Source organism: Apteryx rowi, unplaced genomic scaffold (genome assembly GCF_003343035.1).
Source record: "Apteryx rowi isolate R43461 unplaced genomic scaffold, aptRow1 scaffold_216, whole genome shotgun sequence".
NCBI classification, from domain to species: Eukaryota; Metazoa; Chordata; class Aves; order Apterygiformes; family Apterygidae; genus Apteryx; species Apteryx rowi.
The window spans coordinates 525,912-552,596 of NW_020448486.1; the positions used below are offsets into that span (position 1 = coordinate 525,912).

Here is a 26,685-nt window from a genome sequence, read left to right on the forward strand (position 1 = left end):
TGGCACCTGATAAAAATTCCATTTTCAGTGAATGAGTGTCACCTGGTGAAACCACAGCTTCCACTGAGGATGTGCTTATAATAGAGTTCATCTGTAGGTTATATATGGGATCTTTTTTTTTTTTCCCCCCAGAAACTTCAGGAAAGACATTTGAAAAACTCCACTCCTGTTCTTCTTGTTTGGATGTCTTCCCACTTTAAAAGGTACTAGCTAAAGCCCAGCTGTTTCCAGAAAAGTGACAGCTCAGCAGATGCACTCCTGTTGTGCACAGAACAGTAAAAGCAAGAAACTACATGCACGTACTTTGCCAAGTATTGATGAAACAGATATAGGTTCATTGTTAAAATGAACACTAGCGACTAATAAATGCCATCAAAGAGTTAAGGATAGCCAGTTACAGTTTAATAGCTCCTCTCAGGGTCCTGGGAAACAAACTCGTAAAAAGCGTTAGAGACCTACTACGTCGCTTTGTATTTGAAGTAGTCACAAAGGCATTCAACTGAAAATGCTAGAGAGTGGGTTTTCTGATATAAACGGATCTGAATGAGCAAGATACACTTGCTGCGGCCTCTCTAAGGGAGGAAATAGTTTAATCTTCCTACTTGCTCAACCCTTGCTGTAGGTTAGACTTACACTTTTTTAGCAGTCACCATGGAGTCTTGTGATTTATTGTAAGCTTCTGATAACTTTATATATCCATATTCACTGCACACAGGTTATCCAACGACAACCACTTTAATCACTGTTGCTGAACTGAGATTCAAACCTGTGATGAAGTTGAAGTGCCTTCTGAATCTGCGTGATCCTAAGTGTAAGGATTCTCTGTTTTTTTAATATACAATTTAAAATTAGAGGCTGTTTTTAAGAAAGTTACAGTGTACTGTGGCAACTTGGTAATAATACAGTCAATCAAGATAGTTTACTGCATACTTAAAACCAGAATTTAGCTATATTAAGCTGAAAAGCCTGCCCTGCTCGTTGCGCTGTGGATACTGTGCGAAAAACAATGTTTTTAAAGAAATTATGCCTAATCTGCTTGGGACAAAGAGGGAAGAACCACTCAGTTCTCTGCTTATGGATCCATTCATGCATGAGTACTATATGAGACAGAAGCAGTACTTGGTGACTGGAAAGGAACATTAGATCAAGCTTTGCTTCACAGTTATTTTTGGTTGAGTATGAAAAAGGATGCTTGCTTCTGCAGATTTTATGGCATTGATGTCCTTCCCTACCACAAATCTTCTTCACATGTTGAATAGTGTGAACTAAACCTTCATCCATGACTTCCCAAGCACAAGGGAAGTTATCACTTTATGCACTGAGCTGGTTGTGATGCCCCTTAGTGACAAGAATAAAAGAAGTGATGTGCATGGCACAGAGAGTGGGTTCAATGGGGTAGTTCAGGCTAGCATATAACACCAACACATACCTAACTTGGCACTTCTGGACAAGCTAGCATCCATCTCCCTGGGACTTGCAGTGCAACTTCCTGAGCTCAGATCATTCCCTATTCCCTTGATCTATTACCAGCCACCAGAGGGCATTTTGTAAGCACACTGATGTCAAATAAGTTGAATAATTTATCAACTATTAAAAAGGCAAGCTCTGCTTTTTCCCCTTCCTTTATTTATTTTCCTAAGAGTGCAAAAAACAGGCCTGACAAATAAAAAGACTGTACCATCTCAGTCACACATGGTCCATTTTACACTCTGGATGAAGCACAAAGGCCTGTCAAAAACATATCCCTGTACATGCTGCTTACAAAAAGCAAAGCCTAAATACAGGGTCATTTCAAAAGTTCTTTAGGATCTGTGAATTCTGGTAAGCACCATGGAGGCTTAAGACAGTATCTTCTGAAGATCTGTCTATGAGAAAAGATGTTGAGAACATATGTGAATGTAGTGGATTCAGATTTTCCTCCAGGAAATACTCAGATAGTTCCTAGTTAGAGTCAGTGAACTCCAGTATCCAAGTTCTTTTTCTGGCTCAAGAATTAAAGACATTTCTTGGGATATATGTCTACATATGGATGTGTCAAACACCTTGTTGGTCCCCTCTTTTCATAATTTGAATGTTCACATAAAAATCTGTAAAACGTGTATAATTTCTTCAACTTTCTAAGCAACACTTTGAAGTCATTTCCCATAAGCATGTTTTTATCTGGGACTACCATGTTTTAACCTGTTAAAATGTAACTACTTTTGCTCTCAATCTAGCTGTAACAATTTAAGAAATGCTCAATAATTTTTTCAAACTACAGCGGCAGTATCAAATAATGACTGAGTAGGCTATTGCTATGCATGAAAAATGCATCACTTCTGTTCTACGAGTGATTTTTTTCAAAGAGCTTAGAAATCCCCTAGACTCCTTGTCAGATTTACAGTTGTGCCACCTAACATTATTTCAATAATACCTTTACTCCTTCTTTCCATAATGTTTTGGATCATATTGTGCTGCAGGCTAAACAGTTCAATTCATACCATATGTAAATGTGAACCTTTTGCCTGAGTGACATTAGAAGTTCCTGCAACTTTGAAAAACCGTCAACCTGCCAGCACAGAACACTGAACTCTTATCATTTGTGTACACCAGGTATGAATATAACAAGGAAAAATGTCTCCAAAATGATCTACTTTTTCAAAGTATTCCAGTATAAACCCTATTAAATAGCTCTATCCATGTGGTTTGGGGAATTTTCAACACTTAGGGAAGGACAAAAAATTATGAAGGGCATATAAGAACTATCCAATCAAAATAATTAAAAAACAGTAGTTTTCCACAGATCTGGACACTTACCTATTAGCAAGATTACTAATACATCTGTAATGTAATAACCAAACAGGAAAGGCTTGTGCCAAACTTCCACACCAACAGCACCAGTCAGCAGATATGCTGCTATTAATACCTATAGAAAAAGGATAAAGTCTTTTTAATCCTTTACTTCTAAAGGCAGAAAAATTCACTTATCACCTCAGTACAAATGCAAGAATAAAAGATCTGTTATTTTCCTCCTGTTGCTGCCCCACATTACAGGACCTTATGGTGTCATCCCAAAGTAATTACTTTTAAGTACTGAAGCAGCTTCCAAGATAACCAGCAAAATGATTTAAAAAGTAGGAAGTACACTAAGCAAGCAACTTCCCTGCTAATGTGTGCATTTGTTCACATGTGGTAAGTGTTACTGGTGTATCTTTTCAAAAAGTCCTATTTCTAGATCCCTTCATAAAGCCAGGTCTCCCCACTGCAAATGCTCTTCCTTGTATTTGCATGCAGGCTTCCAAATCTGATTTAGCAATGTAATTATTTTTGCCACTACACAATCTATTTCCCCCTGGACTGATCATATCAAAATAACGGAGAGGGAAAAATCTAAGTTCACAGGAAATGTGCAAAGAATTCAACCGAATGTGAAGACATAAAAAGAGGGGGAGGGAACTGAAGTCGTCTGTGATTTTTAATTTGTTTGACAGATAACATCATTACAAGATGGAAAGAGAAACAAGTAGTCAAACTTCATTAACAATGAAAGGACTCATACCCAAGACTCATGAGTCATTCTACATGCTTAAGTATCACCAGTTTTAGTAGTGATGTAAATGCAGTTTCTACTTTCTGTTCAGAGTTAATTTGCAACTCAGCTGAGGTCAGAAATCTTTGTGCAGTCAAAAGCCTATCGCAAAGCTTTCATGCCCATTGTATTACTTGCAGCAGTACCATCTACCAACAGTTTATGGCACAAATTACTGAAGTTTCACCACTTTAGGTATGTAACGTGCAAATGCAGTACTGAATGTAATACAGTGGTTTCTAAGGCACTTTGCCCTTGACTCCATCTCTTCAAGTGACCTCCTCTCTTCGAAACCCCTTTCTTCCCCTAGTCCCAGCCACCCACTCTACTGCAATTCCTCTGGGCGCTGGCACCCAGCTACCCTAACTCTGCTCCCCCCTTGTTCTGGTATATTTAGTTTTTGGCCATTTACAATTTTGCTACAGCAATAAGTGCCAGTATGTTGCATGCTCAGTGGCTCAACCTCCTGAACTGTTCTGGACCTGGATTAATAATGAATTGTGAACATTCACCTTTGCTCTAAATTAGAACAACCATGTTGAGTATAATGCCACTTAGAAGACCAGGTATTTGTTTATTTATTGCCAGGTAACATTCAATAACTTTTTTTTTCCCATTCAATACACCTTCTCACTTTGAAATCACAAATATTTTCCAACCTTACCTGCATTCTAGATTTTACTATTTTTAGTTTAGTTTTATGAAATAACCAGTTTTTACTATATTATGGGTTTATTTTTAACTTTTATGAACACATTTACAGTCTTCTAAATGAAACTAAGGTAAACATGATTGCTTTAATTTAAAAGTAAACTGAAAAGCTTTTTGTAGATAACAGGCTGTTTAAGATCCCAGATTAGTAGCAGAACACTCTTGCCAATTAAACTTCCAATTAAATTCAGCTATTGTTATATTTGACATCACTTACTTCTCTGTGTATAAATTCTAGATTCTTGCCCTATCATTATATAACTTTTAAAGAATTTTGCCCAAATGGGGAATCACAAAATTAGATGTTTGAATTGCCTGTGCAAGAAYAAGCAGCACGACAGATCTGCAATGGAGAAGCGCAGGCACTAGTATGAAAGCCACATCTTGGGCCACTGAAGATAGTGAGCGAAATTTTGTCCAAATGCAGGATGTGTCTAATGGGTTTTACAAGACTGCAGCTGAGCTTACAGTTGGTGTTATAAAGAAATTGCATCGTATCCATACAAAATGATGGATGGACTCCTGGCCCCATCAAAGTTGATGGCAAAACTCCAGCTGGCTTCAATGGACCCCTTGAATTTACTCTCACACGTTGAAAGCTGGAAAGATAAGAAACTATAGCTGTATCCCTTGATCTAAGACAAGCTTCGGTTTGTTTTTTTTCTTTTGGCTTAATTAAAATCTTGCAAAAATTGAAGACTGTCAAAATTATTAGATAAAAACTAAGTATGTTAGTCAGCTATATAAACTTGTTGACTGCTTTAAAAGACATTGCTGGTAAAAAAAAAAAAAAAAAAGTAAAGCAGTGTTCCCAAGTGCAACTGAGTACTTAAGAAGACCACTAGGTGTTTTATTCATATCTCTGGCACAGATTTGCTATAGTACTTTTCAGATATAACTCTAATTTTTAGCAAGTACACATAATTATAACCTTTTGTAAACGAGAAGTCCAAATTAAATGACACAAGTAAAGGTTGTATAGCAAGTTAGTGTCCGACATATAATGGGACATTCTAACTCACTGCAGCATCTGACCAGGCAAAATTCTGGTTTGTAAAGGCCTCATCTATGATGTCTTAATGAAGACAAAATCAGAAAATATATGGTGTTAGTTTACAGGCTCTTTGACATGGCAGCCTACAGCTGAACAGCAGCACAGCTGGACTCTAAGCAGTGGCTCACTACATTATCACAGTTTTTTAAATTTCAACAATTTAGTCACCATTCTCCATCTGTAAAATCAGCATACTACTTCTTCCACATGTGATGTTTGGAGAATTCTACACAAACACAAGGTAGCGTAACTCCTCAAAATCTCTCAGCTTTTAACCTTATAACTCTTCTCTCAGAAATCTGATTTTTGCAAATCACCATCCCTTTCCTGTCTTTCCACTACTGCAGGTGTGAGTTTTGTGACCAAAGTGTTTTCAGTTGTATATACATACATATACACAATTCCCTCCCTCCAAATTATTTCCTTTTCTGCACATGTGTTTTACATACAGGCTCACTGAATATGCTGCATGTTTGTATTGCACAGAAAAAAAAAAATCAAACATTTTTCATCAACTTTTAAAGTATACTGCCTACGCTTTTAAAGTCTTTATGACTGTGCAGAATACAAAACATTCATTTTATTGTGAAATTCAATTTCCCTAGCATATCACAATATCATTAATTGTTTATGTGTTAAAATACTTTCTGTTAATCCTGTGCTCCAACTGAACAACTGGAGAACAGTCATTTAAAATACAGGGTTACATTTTTCCTCTGAAAATATATATGATAAAGTTTGCCTAAAAAATGTAAAACCAACAGTTTCCTACACATGGCTTGAATAGGAGTTAGTTTTAGCATGATGTGTCATTTTTAATTAAAGAGGTTTCAGAGTGTTAAAATACTTCTTATTGAAGCTTATTGTTAGGGAAGAATGAGTATGGACTCAACTGCAGCRGCTTATGAAAAGCAACAGCAGGATTGGGATATGCTTAAATATTTCAGGGGAAAAAATAGGTTTTTACACAACCAAGAGGATGTCTGCAAAAATTAACAGACAGCAGGAAGCTAAAATTTTTCATTTTTCAGGAAAACTTTGTCTTTTTTTTCTCCAAGAAACTTAATCTGTAGGAATCAGCTTTCTTTGTTTGGGCTTGTGACAAAAAACTGTTTTTGTTTTTTTTTTTACAAGATGTATCTAAAATGATTTCTCAAAGAATAGAGCGAGCATTTCTTTTTTAGCCTTTTCTTCAGGCCATAATTTTGAGGGTTGCTAATCGGTGTGCTTATTTTAAAGCATGTTCATCAAAAATTGTCCAGATGGCATGGTATAAAAAGGCTCCTTTTCCTGCATCCTTTTCTGGCTGCAGAGGAGTAAGTACTAGAGAGCTGCCTGCACTTGAGGGAAGAGACGGGAAGGGTTTCATTACTGCAGATGCCTTCTCCTTGCTGCTGTATCAACAAACATAGCAGTCTTCTGACCAATTATCTTGCAGACACATTACAGCCATTTTTCAAGTTTACATACCACAGCTTCCTATAAACGGCTGTCTGCTGTAATCAAAGCTAATTGAAGTACCAATTATAGCCCAGATATCATAATTAGGTTACCGATTCTGACGAGTCATCAAGTCGTAGATAAACGCGATCTGCACAAGTTCTGCAAATTTCTCTGTTTATAACAAGGTATTTTTTCATAATGAGCAACAGTTCTTTTTATATCGCAATTAGCACCCAGCCAGTCAGAGAGCATCGTCGGGCTTTATATACAGTGAGCTGACTCAGCAGCAGTGTCTTGGGAGCTGCCCGGCAGTTACGTTTCCACGGAGGTCAACAGTTATTTATTTGCACACTTACGTTAATTGCAGTATTTTCTGAGCTTTGTGATGACAATGCAGTCCTGAGTTCCTGGCTGCCATGAATTTTAAAAGCAGAAAGAGGGGACTAGACCACCTGAGTGTTTGACATGCCAATGCAATAGCATCGTATTGCCAGTGAAATTATTTAAAACACATTCACTTAGCAATCTAGCTTAAAATGTCACAGAATAAATAATGAACTGAATGCCTGGAATATGGCTGGAAGCAGCCTACAAGAGCTCCCTCCCTCTGTTCCTCTGAATGGGACTATGGTGATACCTGGCAAAGAAGTGCTGAAAAAACCAGCAAGGGCAATACTATCTTCCTTACTTAGCTCTTTAGCTCTTTGCTAATGACCTCAATATCCTCTCCTCCAAGTAGATGGAGATGAATAACTGCCTTTAATAGCACACCCATCGTATGAAATTGCTGAATTGGCTTACAAAACAAGAGCAAGACAATGTTTGTAATAGACAATATATTTTACTAGACCATTTAGTACAGCTAGAAAAGAATACACAAGCTTTCTGGTGTATATAACATACAGCTTGGACTAAAGAAAAAAATACTACCTTGACCTACAAACCTGTCTTGCTTTTGTCCTTAGACAATCGCTGCTACAAAAACTATCGCTTACAGATGGGAAAACTGACATACAGACATTTCAATGGCACAACCTACTACTGCAGGAGTGCGAAAGGAAAGGAAAAAGGGAGAAAAAAAGAAAAGGAAGGATGCCAAAACTGAGTCCTAAACAGTCTACCTATTAAGCAAGATGAGTAGAACAAAAAATAGAAACCAGATCACACTTGCTATTCTCAAGTTTTATCTTCCACTACAGTGGGTTGCTTCAGTGACAAATGTACTAGAGTCAGGAAGCCTAATAAAGAGCCTTTGATTCATTGATTTGATCCATGATTGTGCTATATAGCATCGAAAAATCCTTACATTTATTTGCTTATCATTTTGACTGTAAGCAAATCATCACAGAAGTTACTAGAAAAAAAAGCATACAGGACAGCAATTCAGCATCAAAAGGGAACAGGAAATAATAGTTGTTAGCATCTTGCAGCCAAGTTAATCATACTTCTTTACCGTCTTTACTGAAATTAAGCCTCACCACAAATCTGCGAGACAGGAAAATGTTATTACCGTTATTTCCCAGATGGGAAAGCTGTCACAGTGGCCAAGGTCACTAACAGGCACTGGCAGAGTTAACAGTAGTGCTCCATTAGCTGATACCACTCCTATATTTAACCACTAATACAGTCCTGATGCTGTAGCAATCAAAAAGAGCTTTCTAAGTATTCACACGTATATCTACAGCAATCATTTAAGCAACCAGTGAAATTGATTTGAACATAGCCATTCCTCTCCTGCTGAAAGGACTTCACTAAGAAGCCTTACATAGATATGGCTGAAACTTCCAGAGCAGCTGGCTGCCTAATGTCTTAGTCCTGAGCCAACTTTTTCTCCAAGAACCTATTTTCTAGGGGATGAAACAGATGCACCACAGCTGGACCAATGTCTCCGAGTTGTTCTCAAACCACTGGATTGTGATCATGTTTACAACAATACATCTGCAGCCATCAATTCAAATACTAGTTTTCCATTAAAACGCATATTTGAATATTTGTCAAACTTCCTTTCAATTACATATATTTGGCTCCACCTTTCATCTCATGCCTGTGACAGGAAACTTGGGAGACTGGGACTGTCCTCTTCAGGCTACAAGAACCTGGCTATTTAAGAAGTTCGCTAGCCCAGAAATCCTGTGGCTGAGCCCTTGCCTGTTTGTGCAACGARACTACTACTACTGCTGCCACTACTACTACTACTACTATTAACTCCTACCACCTCATTTGTGCAATAAGGCTATCACTCACTGTGGTGCCCTGGTCAGGTTTATGAAGAGGTCTGCTCAGAGGTAGGGCTGAAAGCCAGTCAAGGAAGTCAGCTGGGAACTGGCTGCAGGCTAGTAAGGAATTCATGTTACTGAATGCTGTTTACACCATTCCCAAAAAACAAATGTCTAAAGGTATGACTTTGACTTATTTTCAACAGTAAAAGCCACTTGACAACAGTGCATGCTCAGTGCATAGTTACAACCTTATTTCCACTACCATATTCAATATAAGAGGTGGCAGAATGGAGAAGGTCTAGTGTTGTATAATACAACAATGCCACAACTGTTAATTAATACTAGTTGGACTAATTCACATAGTGTCTCAAAGCCTAGTGTGCATGGGATAATTGCTTATGGTTTTAGAGAGCAAGATAATTTTTATTACTATCACAAATCAAATGCAGTTAAATGACATTCTCGTGTACGCCATCTGACTGCTAGGCTTGCTGCAAGCCGTTCTTTTTCCTGTAAGGCAATGAATCTCTGATGCTGACAATTTGCTTGAGAAGGTACCTTCATTGCAAATGCAGGAAATACTGTATTCCTGAAGTACTTTCAGGGTTACACTATTTCACATTCAAACTTTTGGCCAAATATATTTGCCTTGAGCTATATTTTTATATTTCTGTAATATTATGAAAACACTAACATAGTTAAAAAAATAAAAATAACAGGAATGATAAATACTTACCACTTGGCTTAGGTCGTATCCCCAAGGAAGAAAAAGAACTCCTGTGTTATACTTTTCCCAGTGTGAACACATAAAGTTAAACAAGACAATGCTTAAATATATATACATTGTATATACAGAAACTCCAGTCTTCCCATTGTCACGGGAACAGACAGAAAAAAAAGAAAGCACAAAAATGGAGGTAGCCCAGCTATCCAGTCCATGGTCAAATAATTCTCCCAGAGGACTACTGGACTGAGTCCTTCGAGCGTGTTTCCCATCTATGGAGTCTAGAAGAGTTGAGAAAGCAAAAGAAACAAAGAATTAAAGCACAGCAAAAGGAGTAACTTTTTTCACATAGATTTCATAGCTATATATAACAAATGCTGATGACAGGAAACTGAAGGGCAACAGTCCCTTCAATACCAAAATGTTAGCATTGCTCATAAAATATTTACTTCAGTTCTCAGGCAGTTCTTCTACCCACAGTTCTTCTACTGAATGCCACCTTACTTACAAGCTTTAGAAAGACATTCACAACTACTTGTCCCCAGTGGTCTTAACACACTTTTACGTGCCCATACGGCTTCTCACCCACCACTGGTGTTGTAGGCTCTCAGAGCTCAGACTCTAGGAAACTGCTCTGGGGAGATTCACTCAGGCAATTAGGTGACCTGATGTTAAATACTTCAATGACTAACAGTTAAATGGCTGCCTACAGGAGTGAATTTCATAAATTTATTGGTATGTGTGTGGAAGCATAAGATAAAAGGAGTCTTTTGGTCAAAATTTTAGGGTACATGAACATCTTACTGTTAAGGTGAGTTACATATTGATCACTTTTAACACACAGGCGCTTGAAAGGTGCCCAGACACTTTAACGGATGTCACTCTGAGGATACAGTCTGACAATATGGCTTGAGCCGATCAGACAGTTCACTGCTGTTGCACAGGGGAGGACCTGCGGCTTGCTCAACTAGTGGAAAAACAACAAAAAATTAAGTTTTCTTCTGGGTCATTGAACAGAATTGGCTCAATGCAAGGTACAAAAAGCCATGGAGGTGGCACAAGGAAGGGGCAGGGAATGCAGGGAGAAGGAGGAAGGGGGACTGGCAGCTGTAGCTTCTCTTAGTTGTATTGTCAAACCATACCCTTAGGCTCTTCTCTGAGACTGTGCTGGCGAGGCTTTCAGAAATACTCTTCTTCTTAAAGTTAAGTGTAATTATCCTGAAACTCAAAATAACATGGAGAAGGACTTTTTTTAACATTACTTGGAAAGTACTATAGCTAACAATTATTAGCTAGTGATAGCATTATTAACCCATAACTGACTGAAGGGAAAATTCAACACGATGAGACCAAAGAATCCACAGCTGCTATAGATCATAGGCTACTTACTTTTCTGGATTATTTAGCAGTACTGTGAGTTTTGTCTAATGTAAATATACTTCAGGGATCTAAACCAGAAAATTGTGGGATTTCATTTTGTCACAGGTTTTAGACTATCATCCTATTATAATACCTAAACAGTTGGCAGATATCCTCCACTCAAATACAAATCTCTTGAGCCAGTTCTCACAACTCGAAAAATTAAAGATCTCATAGGGGATTTCAAACAGGTCTTGCCCCCTCCTGAACCATATTCTCTCTCCAGAAACAGTGCCATTGAATTGTCAGCACCTCATTGAAAGTTACAGAAAGAAAACTGCATGTATAAATTTGAGGTTACTTGAATAGTGTGTTATAAATGTAGAAATTCTTTATTCTATTAAAGGATGCTTCTGAAACATAACCAGCAAATAGGGATCTTAACATTCCCAAACATATGGTCTTCCACATATCCCAAATCAGAGAAAACTGGTCTATTCGTGAATTATTTTAGGTTGTCACAAAAGAATATTCACATTAGATGATAAAATGTATAGATCACAGTGAAACAGGGGTTTTTCATTTTGTAGGAACCTTTTGCTAAACAGACTTAAGCTTATAACGGTGTCATGGAATACAGTACTTCTAACAATAATGGACTAGGAGAAATATGGAAACTGTATAACACAAGCAAAACTGGATCTTCGCAGAACATCTACCCAGTTTTCCATGTGGTTTCACTAGCTTTTTAAGATCCTGAAAATATTTTCTGTTTTAGGTGTCAGTTTTCAAGTAACTCATGACAATAACAGTATATGTTTAATAGTGGACATACATTGTCCCATACCTCCATTGCTTTGGAATTCCTGTGTTATGATTCTGTCTCATGAAGGTTTGTAAGTAAGTCTTTAGTTTTATTAAAGTTTATGTAACATAAATAATGGAATTCAAAGTAACAGCCAGGAATATACTGTTTTATGGAAAGGGCAAAGATACAAAACCACCTTAACAGAGAAAAAAAAAGAGCGGCACACTTGGGAATTTGGAGAGAGGAACTGTGTCATTAAAAAGAAACTGTGAGAGATTTAAGTTGAATGTTTGCTTAGTTATTTTGGCTCTTTGCAGTTTTCCAAAGGGAAAACTTTTGCCATGCAGAATTAAATCTGAGACTAAATATTTCATAAAGTGGCTTGGACAGCAGACATAAAAATCTACATATGCATCAGTTCATTATAGCTTTGACTGTCAACATCATATCCCTTGTCTTCTGAGTATTAGGAACTATACATCTCACTGGCAAATAACATCTACATTAAGAACCTTGGAAGCTAAATTTCCATTGAGCTTTCTGGGGTGTTATGCAATAAGAAACTTAGCTCCAGCACAGAATTCCTATTTATGAAACAACAGCCACTTCATTAAATTCCCTATACCTACAAAAAGGTTTTCACAAAAGAAAAGGCTTCTTCTGATGATAATTATAGACAGCTGTTACAAAAATCTGACTGATAAGCAGCTTCAAGTGATGGCTGCATCAACAATTTATATGGTAGAAATATAAAGAAATTCTGGACAAAATAATTTTGGCACAATCAGTACTCGGCTAAAGATGCCAAGGCATTCAAAATACAGAAAGGGATGTCTGCACAATGGAATACACCCTCGTTCATCAAGATGGCTCTAAATGCATGTCTTGGAAAACAAAAATGGTATATCCCCCACGCTGCAGCCCTTCTGGACTCATTACGCTCCCTGTGCTAAGATGGAGTACTCTTCCCAGGATTTTCTAAGCTTGTATCTTTGCATGGCACTACAGTGTACACATAGTACGTATTTATATCTTGGTTAGGTATCATAAATATGGTACACAAATATATGGCTACATTGTGCAATCCAGTTCCTCACATGAACCAGCTCCACAAGAGCTGACATGTTTACACAATCTCCTGCAGTCCATGTAAATATACCAGCTTGAGTCCAAGGAAAACTTAGCTCTGTTGCACCATGATGTGGAAAAATTAGTTTGATAGGAGTTTGCTTTGGAAGAGAAAGCAAGATAGCCACGTTAATGAGGATCTCACTCAGGGATCTGCATCAGTTCAGGTCTTTATCTGAACTCACTGAGCTGTGTCTTCACAGAACTGCACCACAAAGTGCAATGGACCTAAAAGTACACAGCCTTGGAATGATATAAAAAGCAAATACGGAACATAAAACTGAAAATGAGATAAAGGTGATTTGAGAGAAAGGCAGCAACAGGAGAGAAAAGAAAAAAGAAACTTCATTTCTAAAAGAAGCTCAGTCCTGTCGCCACATTCATATTGTCTCTCCTGACACACACTATAAGCACTGACATGCCTTATAGGTTAAAACAGAATATTACATTAATTTCCCTTTTTTTCTCTACTTTGCTCTTTGTTTCTCCTGTCCTTAAAAGTATTCTCTGTTAGAGCAAGTGTCAGGTAGCTTCTCAGGATGTCTGCTGTTCAGTGCCAAAGATTTTTATGAATCCCAACAGTGACGGCTTTTGCTGTGAAATGATTTCTATTGTCCCTCTACAAAAAAAATTTGAACTTTAAAGAGAAGTAAGAGCTACAGTCATATAAGCTACAATATATCATTAAAAACTGTAGGTTTTTTTTAAGTCTTATGGTTGTTAATTTTTTTTTAATATCAGACAACTCTTTTGGAGAGAGGTCAATAATTTATCCATTATGTATGTCTTTTCATTTGGATACCAGAATTAGTGAACTAGTAGATAAAACTATATGAAGACTTCAGATGTGTAAATTACTTCAGAGTACTTTACCTAAAGTATAAGCACAAAAGGTGGTAAAAGCACTAAACAGCCACACCCAAGTTGGAACAAGTCCAGGACTGGTACCTGAAATGAATTGGATAGAGTCAGTATAACAGCGGTTAAGATTAAAGAAAGCCACCAAGACATGTATATACATAGGAACAAACTGCTACTAATTAGCCTAATAGGCAAAAACAGAATTAAAGTTAAGATTTGTTTTTGGCCTTCAATCAACATAGGTTGTAGGTGAGCTCTACATTTCAAGGAAACAATGACCAGGCCTGATTATGCTCATAGGGTAAAGAGAAGAAGATAAGGTAGAGCTTTTTGGTGCTGAAGTGACCACGATACTCCACAAACTAATGACAGTAACTAAGCAAAATTTTTCACTGTTCATGGGAAGATTACCCATCAAAAAATTAGTTAATGCTCATGTAATATTCTAAATATATAAAAAAGTGTAGTTTTCAAGCACCATCATTTTTATTAACTCCAATGTGAGTTTTGTACAGCAGCTTTACCATATAGATCTGAACAGGAAAACTTTGCCCTTAGGCTAAGACAGATATAGCACCCTTTTTTTTCCCTTTTGATAAGATGCCTGATATTTTTTAATGAACCTGGAAAAGAAAGCTGAACTGGACGGAATACAAGGTTCGGTTATTGTTCTGCTAGTAACAATAACCCAAGATTATTGTTGCACTTTTACAGAAATCAGTCCTTTCTTCAAAGAGTGTTCTATTTAAATTAAACATAATCCAATAAGGAATAAACCAGCAGTGAACAACTGTGTATGGGAAACCCTTCCAGGTTTCTGGCACCCTGCACAGAACAAGAGGGAATGCTGGTACACAGAGGCAAACCCTTCCTGAACCGCGAGCTGCCAATATTGAAGGCAGCGTTCCTGAAGACTTTTCACTCATGTCTCTGAAAGAAAAGATGGCACTTCCTGATTCTTAGCTTCACATTTGCAAATCGTAGAATGGAAAACAGCTGTCCAGGAAATTACAGCTTTTATTTTTGATCCTGTGCATGGAATTGATATATGATACCCAAAAGACTAGTTAGGTTGCACGAACATTTTCAGACAATAGAGAAATGATGGATACTGTTTTCATGTGAAATTAAGAATTGGCTTGCAAACTACACGTAGAAGTCTAAACTCTAACATACTTTATATTACCATTTCAAGTATCTTCAAATTCAATATGTATCCACTGGGAATGTGTCATGTGTGATAAAATTATCCAATAAAAAGGTCTGTACTGGATGCTATTTTATTACAGAATTTCGTAAATATCAACTGTATCAATAAAAATCCAAGCGTATAAAGATGAGGCTAGATATTTATGTAACATACTGGCCCTGAAAATTTAATACTCATACAGGATTATTTTTGAAGCAAAACTACTAAGAAGTATGGCTGCTTCTAGAACTGTCTTAATAAATCTACAAACAGTTCACGACAAGAAGTATTTCCCAAACCTAATCAGAGGCATAAGGTATCAAAAGGAACAAAAAAATCAAACATAATTGTTTCAGGAAGTAGAACGTTGAGTCTTTTCCAAATTGCCTAGCTTAAAGAAAAGCAAATATTTTAAATATTAATCACCTGGCAGATATTTACTGTAGGCTTTTTTGTTTTTTTCAACAACTGGTCTGAGAATTCCAGGTCTGAACATTCCCTATGCTCAGGAACAGTCACCTCCAAAAAGCTTTGGACTTGTTCCATCATCAGGAGAAAATATGGATTTGGACTTTGAAAGATATAATTTCAAGGAAGATTTGTTTAGAAAGTATTTCTTCTGTCTAGAAGCAGTCTTGGCTTAGGGGACGGCAAACTTTTTTTACGGAGTAATGAAAGGAGAATTAATGAATTCAGGCATAGATTTAGACATCAAGAAATGTGAGACTAATAAAAATTTTATGAAGAACATTAGGGTGTTTTTTTCTCAGTTACCTTATTTAAGAAATGACTGCGTATTAGAATACTGGCATACACTCTAAGGCAAATGAAACATTATCATAGACTTCAAACAGCACACGCTAAAAACCATTTTTAGGGATGAAACTAAATAAGCTTTTCCAGTAAAATGGCCTGAATTTATAATGCCACGTATGAGGGCAGATCCTCCTGTATGCTCATGGAGGCTCATTAAGGGAATGGGAAGATTCAGGTATCTGATACCTCCCTGTATCATTCAGACCTATGACATAAACAGCTCTGTAATTCTGAAAAATTACAACATGAGGATAATTACCTGAAGCAGTGTAGTCCCAGTCATAAAAAGATATTAGAAAATAATTAACTAAAATCATCACAAATCCAGAGAACGTTAACACATTGGGAGCAATCCACAAAGGCACTATCTGTTAAAAAAGAAAAAAATTCTAAGAAAAATCATATTTCCAATTAAAAGACCTATTTTAATTAAATATTTATATTTTTACCAGGAAAGGAGAAACCTGTATGAGACATCCATAATGTTCAGATTTGTGTATACATTTTCATTTTCAAATTAAAAATATAGTTTTAATTTCTGAAGTGACTTATTTTTAAATGTCATCTCTCTGCCTGGATCTGTGACTGCAGTAAAAATGTAATTTAAAAACATTATTTTTCATATGTTATACACTCTCCTTATTTTCCCAAACACCAAGGAAAGTTTCTCACGATTTTGTATAACACAACTGAAAGAAGACTGCAGCACCCCAGTGTGGTAATTCAGCATCTACATGGCAGTTTTTTAAAGCATTCTATTCCCATACTATACTAAGCAAATTTCTTCTTCTAACATATGTTAACACCTTCCAGCTCAAAACATCCACAAAACAGTCAGATATTTAGTGCATTACTCTTTATATTCAAAAGAACTCCCTGCTACAAATAGCTCTGTACTTCTCTAGATATTAACTTTCTGCAAAGCCTCTCCCTTTAGCCATAAATTATAAATACTACACTAATCCATTTTACTTTGCAGAGTGCAGAAAAGAACTGTCCATCTTTACCTGATCCTCTAATTCTTCCTTTCTGTTAACCATCCCCGACTATTAGTTCCCTGTGGCTTTATTCCTTACAGTGCAACAGGGATTTTTTTGGTAAAGCTGCTGCCAAGCAGGACAGTTTCTCCAAACTAGTTTCTGAAAGAGTATACACAGCTTTTTACATAATTTTTGGCCAGAACATATTTGCAGAAATACAGTCTAAATGTAGACCACTGCTGTCACTCAAACACACTATCAATATATTCAAAATATTTAAAAAATGGAGGCTTATACTCAATTTTTGTGAATGACAAAGGACTGAAAATGCACATAAAGAAGTACTTCAACACTATAAACACATTACAAACCATTACCCTTCCTCTATCATATTGTTATGTGAAAAATTGGAATGTCTAACATTAATGATCCTGATTAGATCCTCCTCCTGCTATTACAGTACAAACAACCAATAATAATCAAGGGAAATTGTGCAACTGATAATGTACAATGTATACTTTYAAAACCAGGGAAATTCCTGAATAATTTTCAGTTATATTTCTTAGATGTTTCTTCTAATAACATTGGAAAAATTATTACATCTGATAGCTGCTTTCCTTATGAATAGGATTTTATCACCAATTTTAAACTCTGTATGGCAGATCTTACAGTAATAGAAACATAAAATGGAATACCTACAGCTACGATAAAAATGTATTACACACATTTTAATATATTTATCATTATGAGTTTTTAAAAACCCAATCCTAATTTCCTAAGAACAAGTGACAGTAAATATTTCCTGAAGTTCCTTTAAGAGAACAACTCACTGAACAATTCACGGCACACTCAGTATGCAGTGACAGCACCACATCTAATTTTGATACCTGTGGATGCAGAAACTTAATAAGATGGAGGTTTGGCATGAATCTCCTGCTATGCAGTTTGCCTGATGTCTCTGATCTTACATGGAATAAGAATGACTGATGCCGATGAAGACATTCTGGGTTGGTCTCTTTTACTCTAAAAACAGGATCAAAATAGTGCTTTAAGACAACCTGTGGATGAGCCATTGACATGGACATATAGATGCTCTCCAAAGTACTGTTTTAAAATGACTGTTTTCTCCTGCATGATTCATAATAATTGGTTACTGGAAAGTAAGGCCCTGTAAATGCCTGCTTTCTGATTAGGTTCATTATTCAAAATAGACACAATGACATTATTAATGTTATTACAGGAAATAATTTATGTTTACACAGTACAAATGTTAAGGAATTATTTTAACACACGTTCTGGCATCATATATTTTATAAGAAAACCATCAAAGCTTGTTGTTATACTCACAACCTCTTTGGCTAGTAGACACACATGAACAGTTACAAGAGATCTATCCTCAAGAAAACAACCTCTTCTCCAATTAACTCCCTATGCATACTGTTTTGATCCTTAACTGACCTAATTAGTCAATGTATTTTGAAGTATTCCAACTGGCAAAATCCCTTTTGTTATATTTAACGCCCTTGATTCTTTTGGTTAGCATTACACTACCATCACCCTATATAACAATTCAAAAATTACAGGGTGTTGAAGATTAACTTCTCAAACATTGAAAAACACAGCCTGGTTTTACTAGGATCCTACATAAGGATACTGTACAGCCATTACTATCTCATTTACAGACAGTCCAAGACTAACACATTAACACAGTACAGGATTAATACAACTGCCAGTTCCATTAGGAAGATTCACATCTGTTCTCTTGCAAAACCACTGCACACTTGGACATTTTACAAAACTTTTGGTTCCACAAACTACTAACTGATTTCTGTTTTAACAGGTCTACAGTCATTCATGCTAAAAGCCTTAATATAAACAACAAATTTTTWAATATAATCAACTGCCTGTTTAGGTAATAAACTGTAAAATACATATATTTATATGAGACCCTATTCAAACTTGAATGATTGCTTGACTAAGTCACTTGAGACCACTAAAATTCTACTCATGCACAATTCTAATGATAAAATCAAAGTTCACAAGAGCAACTGGGGGTTTAATTGACTTCAATGGAGCTGGCATACACCTGTGTATCCTAGTGGGATTTGCTTCTTTTCCATTTATTGTCCTGCACAAATGTGATTTCTCATGAATACAAATACAGGAATAAATTCAGCTAGTGTGGTAGCTAAGTAATACCATCCATTATCAGTCAGATAGCCCATGACCATGTTTTATTATCAGATACAAATCTTGATTAAAGGAAAGGTAAAAAGACAGCATTGAAATAATTATCAGTTATTTAAGAAGAAATATCTACAGTAGCACAATCAGAATCATTTTAAATGACATGTAGAGAAAGTTAGTTTTCACTCTGCTGACTAACACAGGCATGCTGAATTTGAGCCACTCTTCACATACTGTCATGCAATGGGGAAAAGCTGTCTTGGACAAGCATATTACGGAAATACTTCAAGCACATTATAAAATCAAGGCATAAAACAATTCCTTTTCACTTTGTATTGGCACCAGCTTCAGTAAGAAGTCAACAGATATCTAAAGCATATACATTCAAAAGTCATGCACAAACTGACACATGGATATGACACCGTGTATGAGAAAGAAGAGGAAAGCACAGGAACCTCTTCAGCATGCTGTAATGCTCAAGATTCCCAGGAAAATTTCTAACCTAAATGCACTAATTGTTTGCTTTGCTAATATCCCCACCATGGTTACATGAACCAGGTTATGACAGTATGTTCTCACTTCTTAGGTATGTCAACATCTGAGCTCACAAATTTCTGCATTTTGTTTGATGTCAGGCTCTCCTTAACTTCTTGTAATATAAGAAACACATCTTACAGTGAATGATATTGCAGAGTGAAAAGGGATGATACTAAGGCTTTTCTTTGTGTTTTGGAATATACAGAAACTTGTTCCAAACTAGGACTAAATTGATACATTAAAAGCCAGACCTGAATCCCATGCCTCTAGTCTCACAGTTTTTTTTATTTGCTTGGCTCTGTGATTTTTTTTTTTTAACTCCTCTAGAGTCTGGTGAAGATACTCCCCATGGAATGCTTGTTTTCACCAGATTAGAAACTAAAAGAAAATTGATTCATATTGGTCTGCCATCTTATCCAAATACATGTGTTAGGATGTCCGATCTGAGAGAAATTAGACTTCCCAGTCACCAAAAGACAGACTTTTACTGCCTAATTTTCAATGAACACATTAGAAGCAATCTGTTTCTTGTTCTTAAAAATTGCCCCAGCTTTAATTAATCTCCCTACTGTAATGCAGTGTTCTATTTAAATAGAAATAAAATGATATACTTTAAAATGTAAGTTCAATATTATATTCTAGAACACTGAATATTACATTCTAGATCACTGCTCATAGACCAGTTATAATGTTTACTATAGGTGCAAGCCACAAAAAAATCAACAAGTAAATGCATGCAAAGTTTCTCCTTCTAAAAATAAGATTTGATCACATTTACTATGATATTACTATTTTATTTACATTCCAGGGGAAAAAAGGGTATTCCCTGGTGAGCAAGTGAGTAGAATTTTTTTTTGACTGAGTTTGGGACAATATTTATTGTCACACCTTTTTTTAGTACTTAGCCAGGAACACAACTATCCTAGTAAATTCAGTTCCTAATAACGTTTTTTGCTCAACGGAGTTTTGGCCAATAAGCTTGGTGCTCCACCAGCTTTCATTTTTAGCCCTGAGCTCCATTGCAATCTCCACTACATACTCATTTCCACGCTGTAACTGTGCATTCCCAGGTCCTCTACAGGTCCCTCATTTTATAAAAAATACAACTCATTGCTAAGTTTACCTGGCAGTATCTCTTTAATGTTAGAATGACTGCTTCTACAAAAGCTGAGAGCAATCTAAAAATTTCCTGTTTAATTTTTTATGATACATTACTGAGTACCGTCCTGTAGTGTTCTTGCATCAGAAGGGAAAGTCAAAAATTGATTGCTGTGTCTTCAGTGTTCAAACTGAACGAAATGCCAAAGTAAACACGGTGCCCACTCCTGACTTGGGTTCTACTCTCAGATTTCCCAGCTTTTGAAACAGGGTTTCAGTCCACTGTTCTGGTTTGGGTTCCCCTTTAGCAGGAAGTGAACAAAATCACGCTTGGGTAAAATTTAAGGAGGTTTAAAAAAACTAAAGAGGTCACAGTATTTTTCATAGGATCTATGATGCACCCTTTACACTACATGGGGACTGGCAGCAGAACGTTGCAACCGCTAGAGAAACTTGCCCCMAAAGGAAGTTTTGCATCGATAATGCTACTACTCTGCCTCCAATTTGACAGCAGTTGAATACTCATGGGTCTCCTAACCCAGCACACAAGTGCGAGTAAAGGCAGAGGGAACATGTGGCAAAGGCTGCACTCAGTCTCCGTGTGGGTTCCAGAGTGGTGGGGGCTTCCCTACCTCATTGCTTTCCTCCCTCTTGTGGTGGGAACAGAAACAACTGGCCCTAAATTGAATTTCTGAATTCAATTTAGCATCTCTGAATTGCTTTCTTCTCGCATCTTGTTCTGGTCTTTTCTGATCCTGAAGTTAGTTCATATAAAAACTTTTATGAAATTACATTAAGGTTATGAACAGGAGATGATGATTTTCCTGCTATATTAAGCGTAAGTAATAGCTGGGTTATAAAACACCAATATGATGAATCCAACAGCATTCTGACCACATACATCCATTTTATGCATATAGGTTCATATCCAAGTCTGTTCCAATCCAGAGATTTCCATTTAAGAGACAGATGCAGAAGTCACTGCTTCCCTGAAGATCAATACAGTTTATATTTATTTGAGATATAGCCTCTATTTTTGCCAACGACAGCAAAACTAATTGTGAGCAGTTCTATTTTTAAAAACTGCAGATCATAATGCATTCGAGAGATGGCACCTCCCAGTCGTTATGGTGATCATGGTAACCGCTCTCATCTTCAGCTGCTCAGAGAAACGCCTAGCTCCCGGGAGCAAGTACCCGCGGGAGAAAATGAGACAGCACTTGCACAAAACCATGTGCACAGCACAGAGATAAAGGAATGCTGTTGTTAGGCAGCATATGCTGTAGCAAAATAATTTGTACTAGGTAAATCCTTCAGTGTCTGTAAAGCTATTTAATGAAAGCTGTAATAGAAACGGATGCTTTTTGTACAATGATCAGAAAAACAAATACAACCTTGCTTTTTTTAAATAACTCAAAATCCAAAGATACTCAACTTAAATATAGCTATATATCCTGTATTTTTTACACAGTTGTCTTAATTTCAGCTTTGTAGAACAATAGCTATTTTAGAATGAAATCTCTCTCTTGCATCTTAAAACAAATTCTTACATTATCACTTGATATTTCTATTAAATAAGACTCTTACCTTAATAATTTTGTCCCAGATGGGCTGCATAACATACACAGATAAAGGGTTTGTATCCACAGCACTGTACTGTGAGGAAATAAGCAGACTTGTGAAACAGAGCACTGAAGAATGAACCTTTTTCCATCACTGTAAATCCTTCAGCATCTGAGAACAATCATTCTGAATGTGACTGGAATAAATTTATTTCATTCTGATAACCACCCATACAGTTTTAATTTAATTAAAAAGCGGTGACCTGGTTTACAATATATTGTTAGCAACTCTACATTCAAACACAAAGGTTTAGGCTGATGCAATGGCGAACAGTTCTGTAGTCACATTTCCCTTATAAATTCTTACTCATTTTACAAGATCTCCAATAAAAGTCTGCATTTTAATGTATTTTTTGTTTAATTATCTTTATTTGCACCATCAGTAATGCATGGTCTCAGCAGCAGTTCATTGCTAGCATGTAGAATACATAATGCATGTGGAACAAGGTCGTAAGTGGGACACCACCTCACAGAGATACACAGGTTTGGACATAGTAAAACAGTCACATTTCCACTATGCTAATTGCTGTAAAGCAGTGTTACTATAAAAATATGCTCTAGCAGGGGCTATACATAATCGCTAAAATAAAATTTCCCTTCTAGACAGACTTGTAAAGATATTATGTTCTTATAAATTCCAATAAGCACATATCTGCATATTTTCCAAACAAAGTATTTCAGAAATCTGAACTTACACTGAATTGCTGTTGTCTGCTTTCTCCTTACAGCTCAGCATCAAGAATTATCCTGCCCTGAGATTTCAGAACACAAATTCTGAACAATATACAGACGGAAGATTTTAATTGATAATACTATCTGCAACTAAGTTCTTGAGCATGGGCAGGTCCGCTGCGGCAGAAGTTAGTATTCATGTGGGTGGAACATGTAATTCGTACAGATTCTCGGACTTGGAAAGTGTGTACATGGCGCATGTTGTTAGCATGAGGTATATGAATCACATAAAAATTCACATATATCCTTATACAGCTTTGTCCAAACATATGTACGTGGATAATGGAAATAAGATAGGGACTCCTTAGATTACAGCTTTTTGAAGGTGTTCACAAGCAGAAGAGTTGACAATAGAGAGGAATTCATTTCACCTAACTTTAACTAACAGGTAATGGTTCTCTCCACAGTGATTCTTTCTATAGTTAATTTATCTCACCTCTTAGCCAGGTACACCTTTGGATGAGATTGCACTCCAGAAATATCTGTTCCTTTTCATTAGTTATCAAAGGAGCCCAGGCATATATCTTAAACTTAGGCACCTTTTAGATGTCTGAAATCAGGCAACATTGCTCCCAGTTGCAGTCTCTGCACGCTCCAAGCACTTCCGCAGATGCTCACCCCGCRCACCTCTGAGCAGTCCATGGGCCTTCAGCAGGCACGTGCAAGCAGGACAGAAGACTAATGCAGCATGCCTCAGCCTCCGAATGCACAAGCTACGACTTTTGGTCTAATCTTTCCGAGCTACTGAAGATAGGCTATGGGGTGCTCAGGAACTCTCACTAACTTTCCTTTTTCTATGTGCATACAAAGAATAAATTTTAACTACTTTCTGGAGAAAACAAAGCATTTGCTTAGTTATTTTACAGCCTGTGGTTAAGTTTTGATCACAGGTAATAAATGTAGTATACTTGTAAAATTATTAGAATATAGTTATATGTTATGTACTTGCAAATATCTAAGGAATTGCCTATGAACTACCACTCAGAAAGGGCAGATTAACTTTCTGCAGGGAATAAAATGTATGATTAAGTGAAGCATACATCACTGACTTGTTTTCTCTAAATATTCAAAGCTTCACTTACATGTATCATTTTTCTCTGCTTCTACCACTCCTATTATTTAAAACATGAGATAATTATGTCATCAGAAACTTTTCTGCCAGAATATATATTAAAATTATTCTTAAATATGTTATATCAGCAAAAATGAATTTGCAGGTAAAATAAAGCTCTCCCTATTCTGTAATGTATTTGCAACTCCAGATACTGCAGTTTATACTATATCTTTCAAACACTGATTATTACAGCTGATCAATATTTTGATATTACTGCTTGCATGCAAATAACCAAGTCTAACTGTCCATGGGCTTTGCTTACATTAATATCAAAAGTAACAATAATACCAAGGCATAAAATGCCTATGCAAATGCAACAGTCAGCTAGTACTTAATTCACACAAGAACCAAGGAAATCCTCTGAAAATGAAAGGGAATTCAAAGTATTCATTAGAGCTATTAAGGTTCCAGGTGGCCACGAATCAGCCAAAAGTTTCAGTCTACCTACTGCCCATTTCCTTACCTCAGTTGCTCTTCAAAGACTGGTTGAGTTTCAAAGACTAGTTCAGATACGTGATAACTTGCTGACCAGCAAGTTCAATGAATTCAGCCATACTCAGATAAGAACAAAGGTTAGAATACCTGAATGACCTGCTCCTGCTCCTTCTGCTTTTGCTTTCTCCTCTTTCTCCCCTTCACTCCAATCCTTCAAAGCCGTGCATAAAATCATAAAATCCTTTGCTAAATAGCAACAGCAAGATTAGCCTTTCTACCCAAAGTACTCACTGGCTTACCAGAAAAGCCATGTGCTCCCAGGAGAAAAAAAGCAGAAATAATCTTGTTTCTTTAAAATTACTTTTTTGCTCTAATATAGAGACATTTTGGAAAACATAAGACAAAGTCAGTGTTTTGTCTGCTTGAACGTTTCCAAAGTCAAGCACCAAAAATCAAAACGGTCCTTATCTGTTACTAAAAAAAAAAAAGTTGATTACAGCCAGGTTCTATAATGTCACCTAAGACATTTCAAGAATGCTCACACTGCACCCAGTTCATTCCTATGTCTTTGGATGAACTGTAGTCTTCTGGATGGGAAAGGAATATTGAACAGATATGAAGAAGCATGGAAATTAGCTCTTTCCTCTTCAGCAACGAGCATGTTTCAGTTCAAAAAGTGCTTTAAATAATCTGGAGACTTTATTACAACCCATCACTATGTTATTTTCACAGCATGAAAGTGAGGGTTGAGTTGTGTCTGTTCAAAGATCCAAAAGCCCCTGCTGGCATAGCACTGAAGGATGGTGAAAGCCAAAAATGGCCCATAATGCCTTCTGGTACCAGTCTCCAGAGTGGACTACTCCCAAAACAACGTCTAGCTATCATCTTGGAGGGAGCTTCTTGAAAAGAAAAAAGAATCAGGTAGTGAACTAACCATTAAACAGAGTTCACGGCTGGGTCTAGCACCCAGTCTCCTGCCTGGCCTTCTGCAACGTCGCACTGTGGAGGCAGCCCTAGAATAAACCTCTGGAATGACTACAATACAGGGAAGAATATAAAGCGTGTCTACACAAACTTCAGCATCAGGAAAAGATTTCTGAGGTAACCCTGAAGCAATGCAGTTGCATTAACTACTGGGAGACGGTTACTTTAACTCAAGCTGATCATTATTGTAACAGGCAATTCCTTTTCTTAAATTATCTGCAGCACGGTACCGTGCCATACAGTCATGTCCCTGCAGAGATACAGAATAAAACCTTTGTGTTTTTTACATCTGAATTGTTACTATCAAAATGAGTGCATGGGTTTTAATTTCATAYGAGTAATGACAAATTTTCAACAACACCTTTCATTCCTGCCTCAAAATCAGCTGACTCAGCCTGTTCATTAAGTTTCGCAGTAACTCTGTGAATCAGGACAGGATTTACTATCCCCACTGTCTATGTTGGAAGATTGAAGCACAGGTGGGCTGTGATTCACCCAAGAGTATCTAGCGAAGGATACAGCCGCAATATTGTTAAAAATGTCATATTATATACATAATTTAAGTATAAGCAATATAAGTTTATTCAAATAAAGTCTGCCCATTTTAGTTCAACTTTATACTTRAGCTCACTTTTATCAAAAGAAGTAAGTAAGACTATTAAGAATATAAAGACAGAAAAGCTTTCTCCTCAGATAAAGTAATGTTTAAAATAGCTATATATCAGATAGCATTCACAGTTTAGGTTGAAATATACTGAATATACATTTCTGTGAACTCTGTAGTATTTCATGTGAAAATAGATGCCTCTTTTAAATCATTGAAGAATACACTAGCTGTTCCAACACAGAAAAGAGAGCCATCTAACAACTACATAAGGACTTATATGAAGAATACTGTGATGTTTGCTCTTTTCCTGCAGGCAAACTCAGCCAAGTCTGGCACAAGTATGGAAGAGCCATAGCTGAATATATGTGCTGATATTCTAACAACTCAGAGATCCTGTAGGCTTGGTGAACATCCAGATATCTCTTAAGTCAAATGTTCATCCTATCTGTGTTATACATACAAAAGAATCCACTATCTACTAGTGAGCAAAGGTATCTGGCAAAACAGCA

The 26,685-nt window shown here is 36.7% G+C and overlaps 1 protein-coding gene and 1 long non-coding RNA gene across 4 annotated transcripts in view; one reads left to right on the top strand and one right to left on the bottom strand.

Annotated features, from left to right (window-relative positions):
• LOC112965441 (ethanolaminephosphotransferase 1-like) overlaps positions 1-22,334 on the bottom strand; it is a 38,722-nt gene extending 16,388 nt beyond the window's left edge. The window contains exons 1-5 of the mRNA XM_026064425.1: positions 22,270-22,334; positions 16,140-16,248; positions 13,888-13,962; positions 9,732-10,000; positions 2,797-2,905 (exon numbers count right to left, since the gene is read on the bottom strand). Coding sequence (XP_025920210.1) covers positions 2,797-2,905; positions 9,732-10,000; positions 13,888-13,962; positions 16,140-16,248; positions 22,270-22,299 — 592 coding nt within the window. The 5' untranslated portion in view covers positions 22,300-22,334. The remainder of the gene's footprint in view (positions 1-2,796; positions 2,906-9,731; positions 10,001-13,887; positions 13,963-16,139; positions 16,249-22,269) is intronic.
• Positions 1-23,707, top strand: part of LOC112965443 — a 30,249-nt gene extending 6,542 nt beyond the window's left edge. For 2 of the 3 annotated variants that reach the window (XR_003253294.1, XR_003253296.1), the window contains exons 2-4: positions 133-203; positions 716-811; positions 2,460-2,636. This is a non-coding gene — a long non-coding RNA (uncharacterized LOC112965443). Of the gene's footprint in view, positions 1-132; positions 204-715; positions 812-2,459; positions 2,637-23,032 lie in introns of those variants that run through there. The other variant, XR_003253295.1, reaches the window with a different exon arrangement.
• Positions 23,708-26,685: the final 2,978 nt, after the last annotated feature.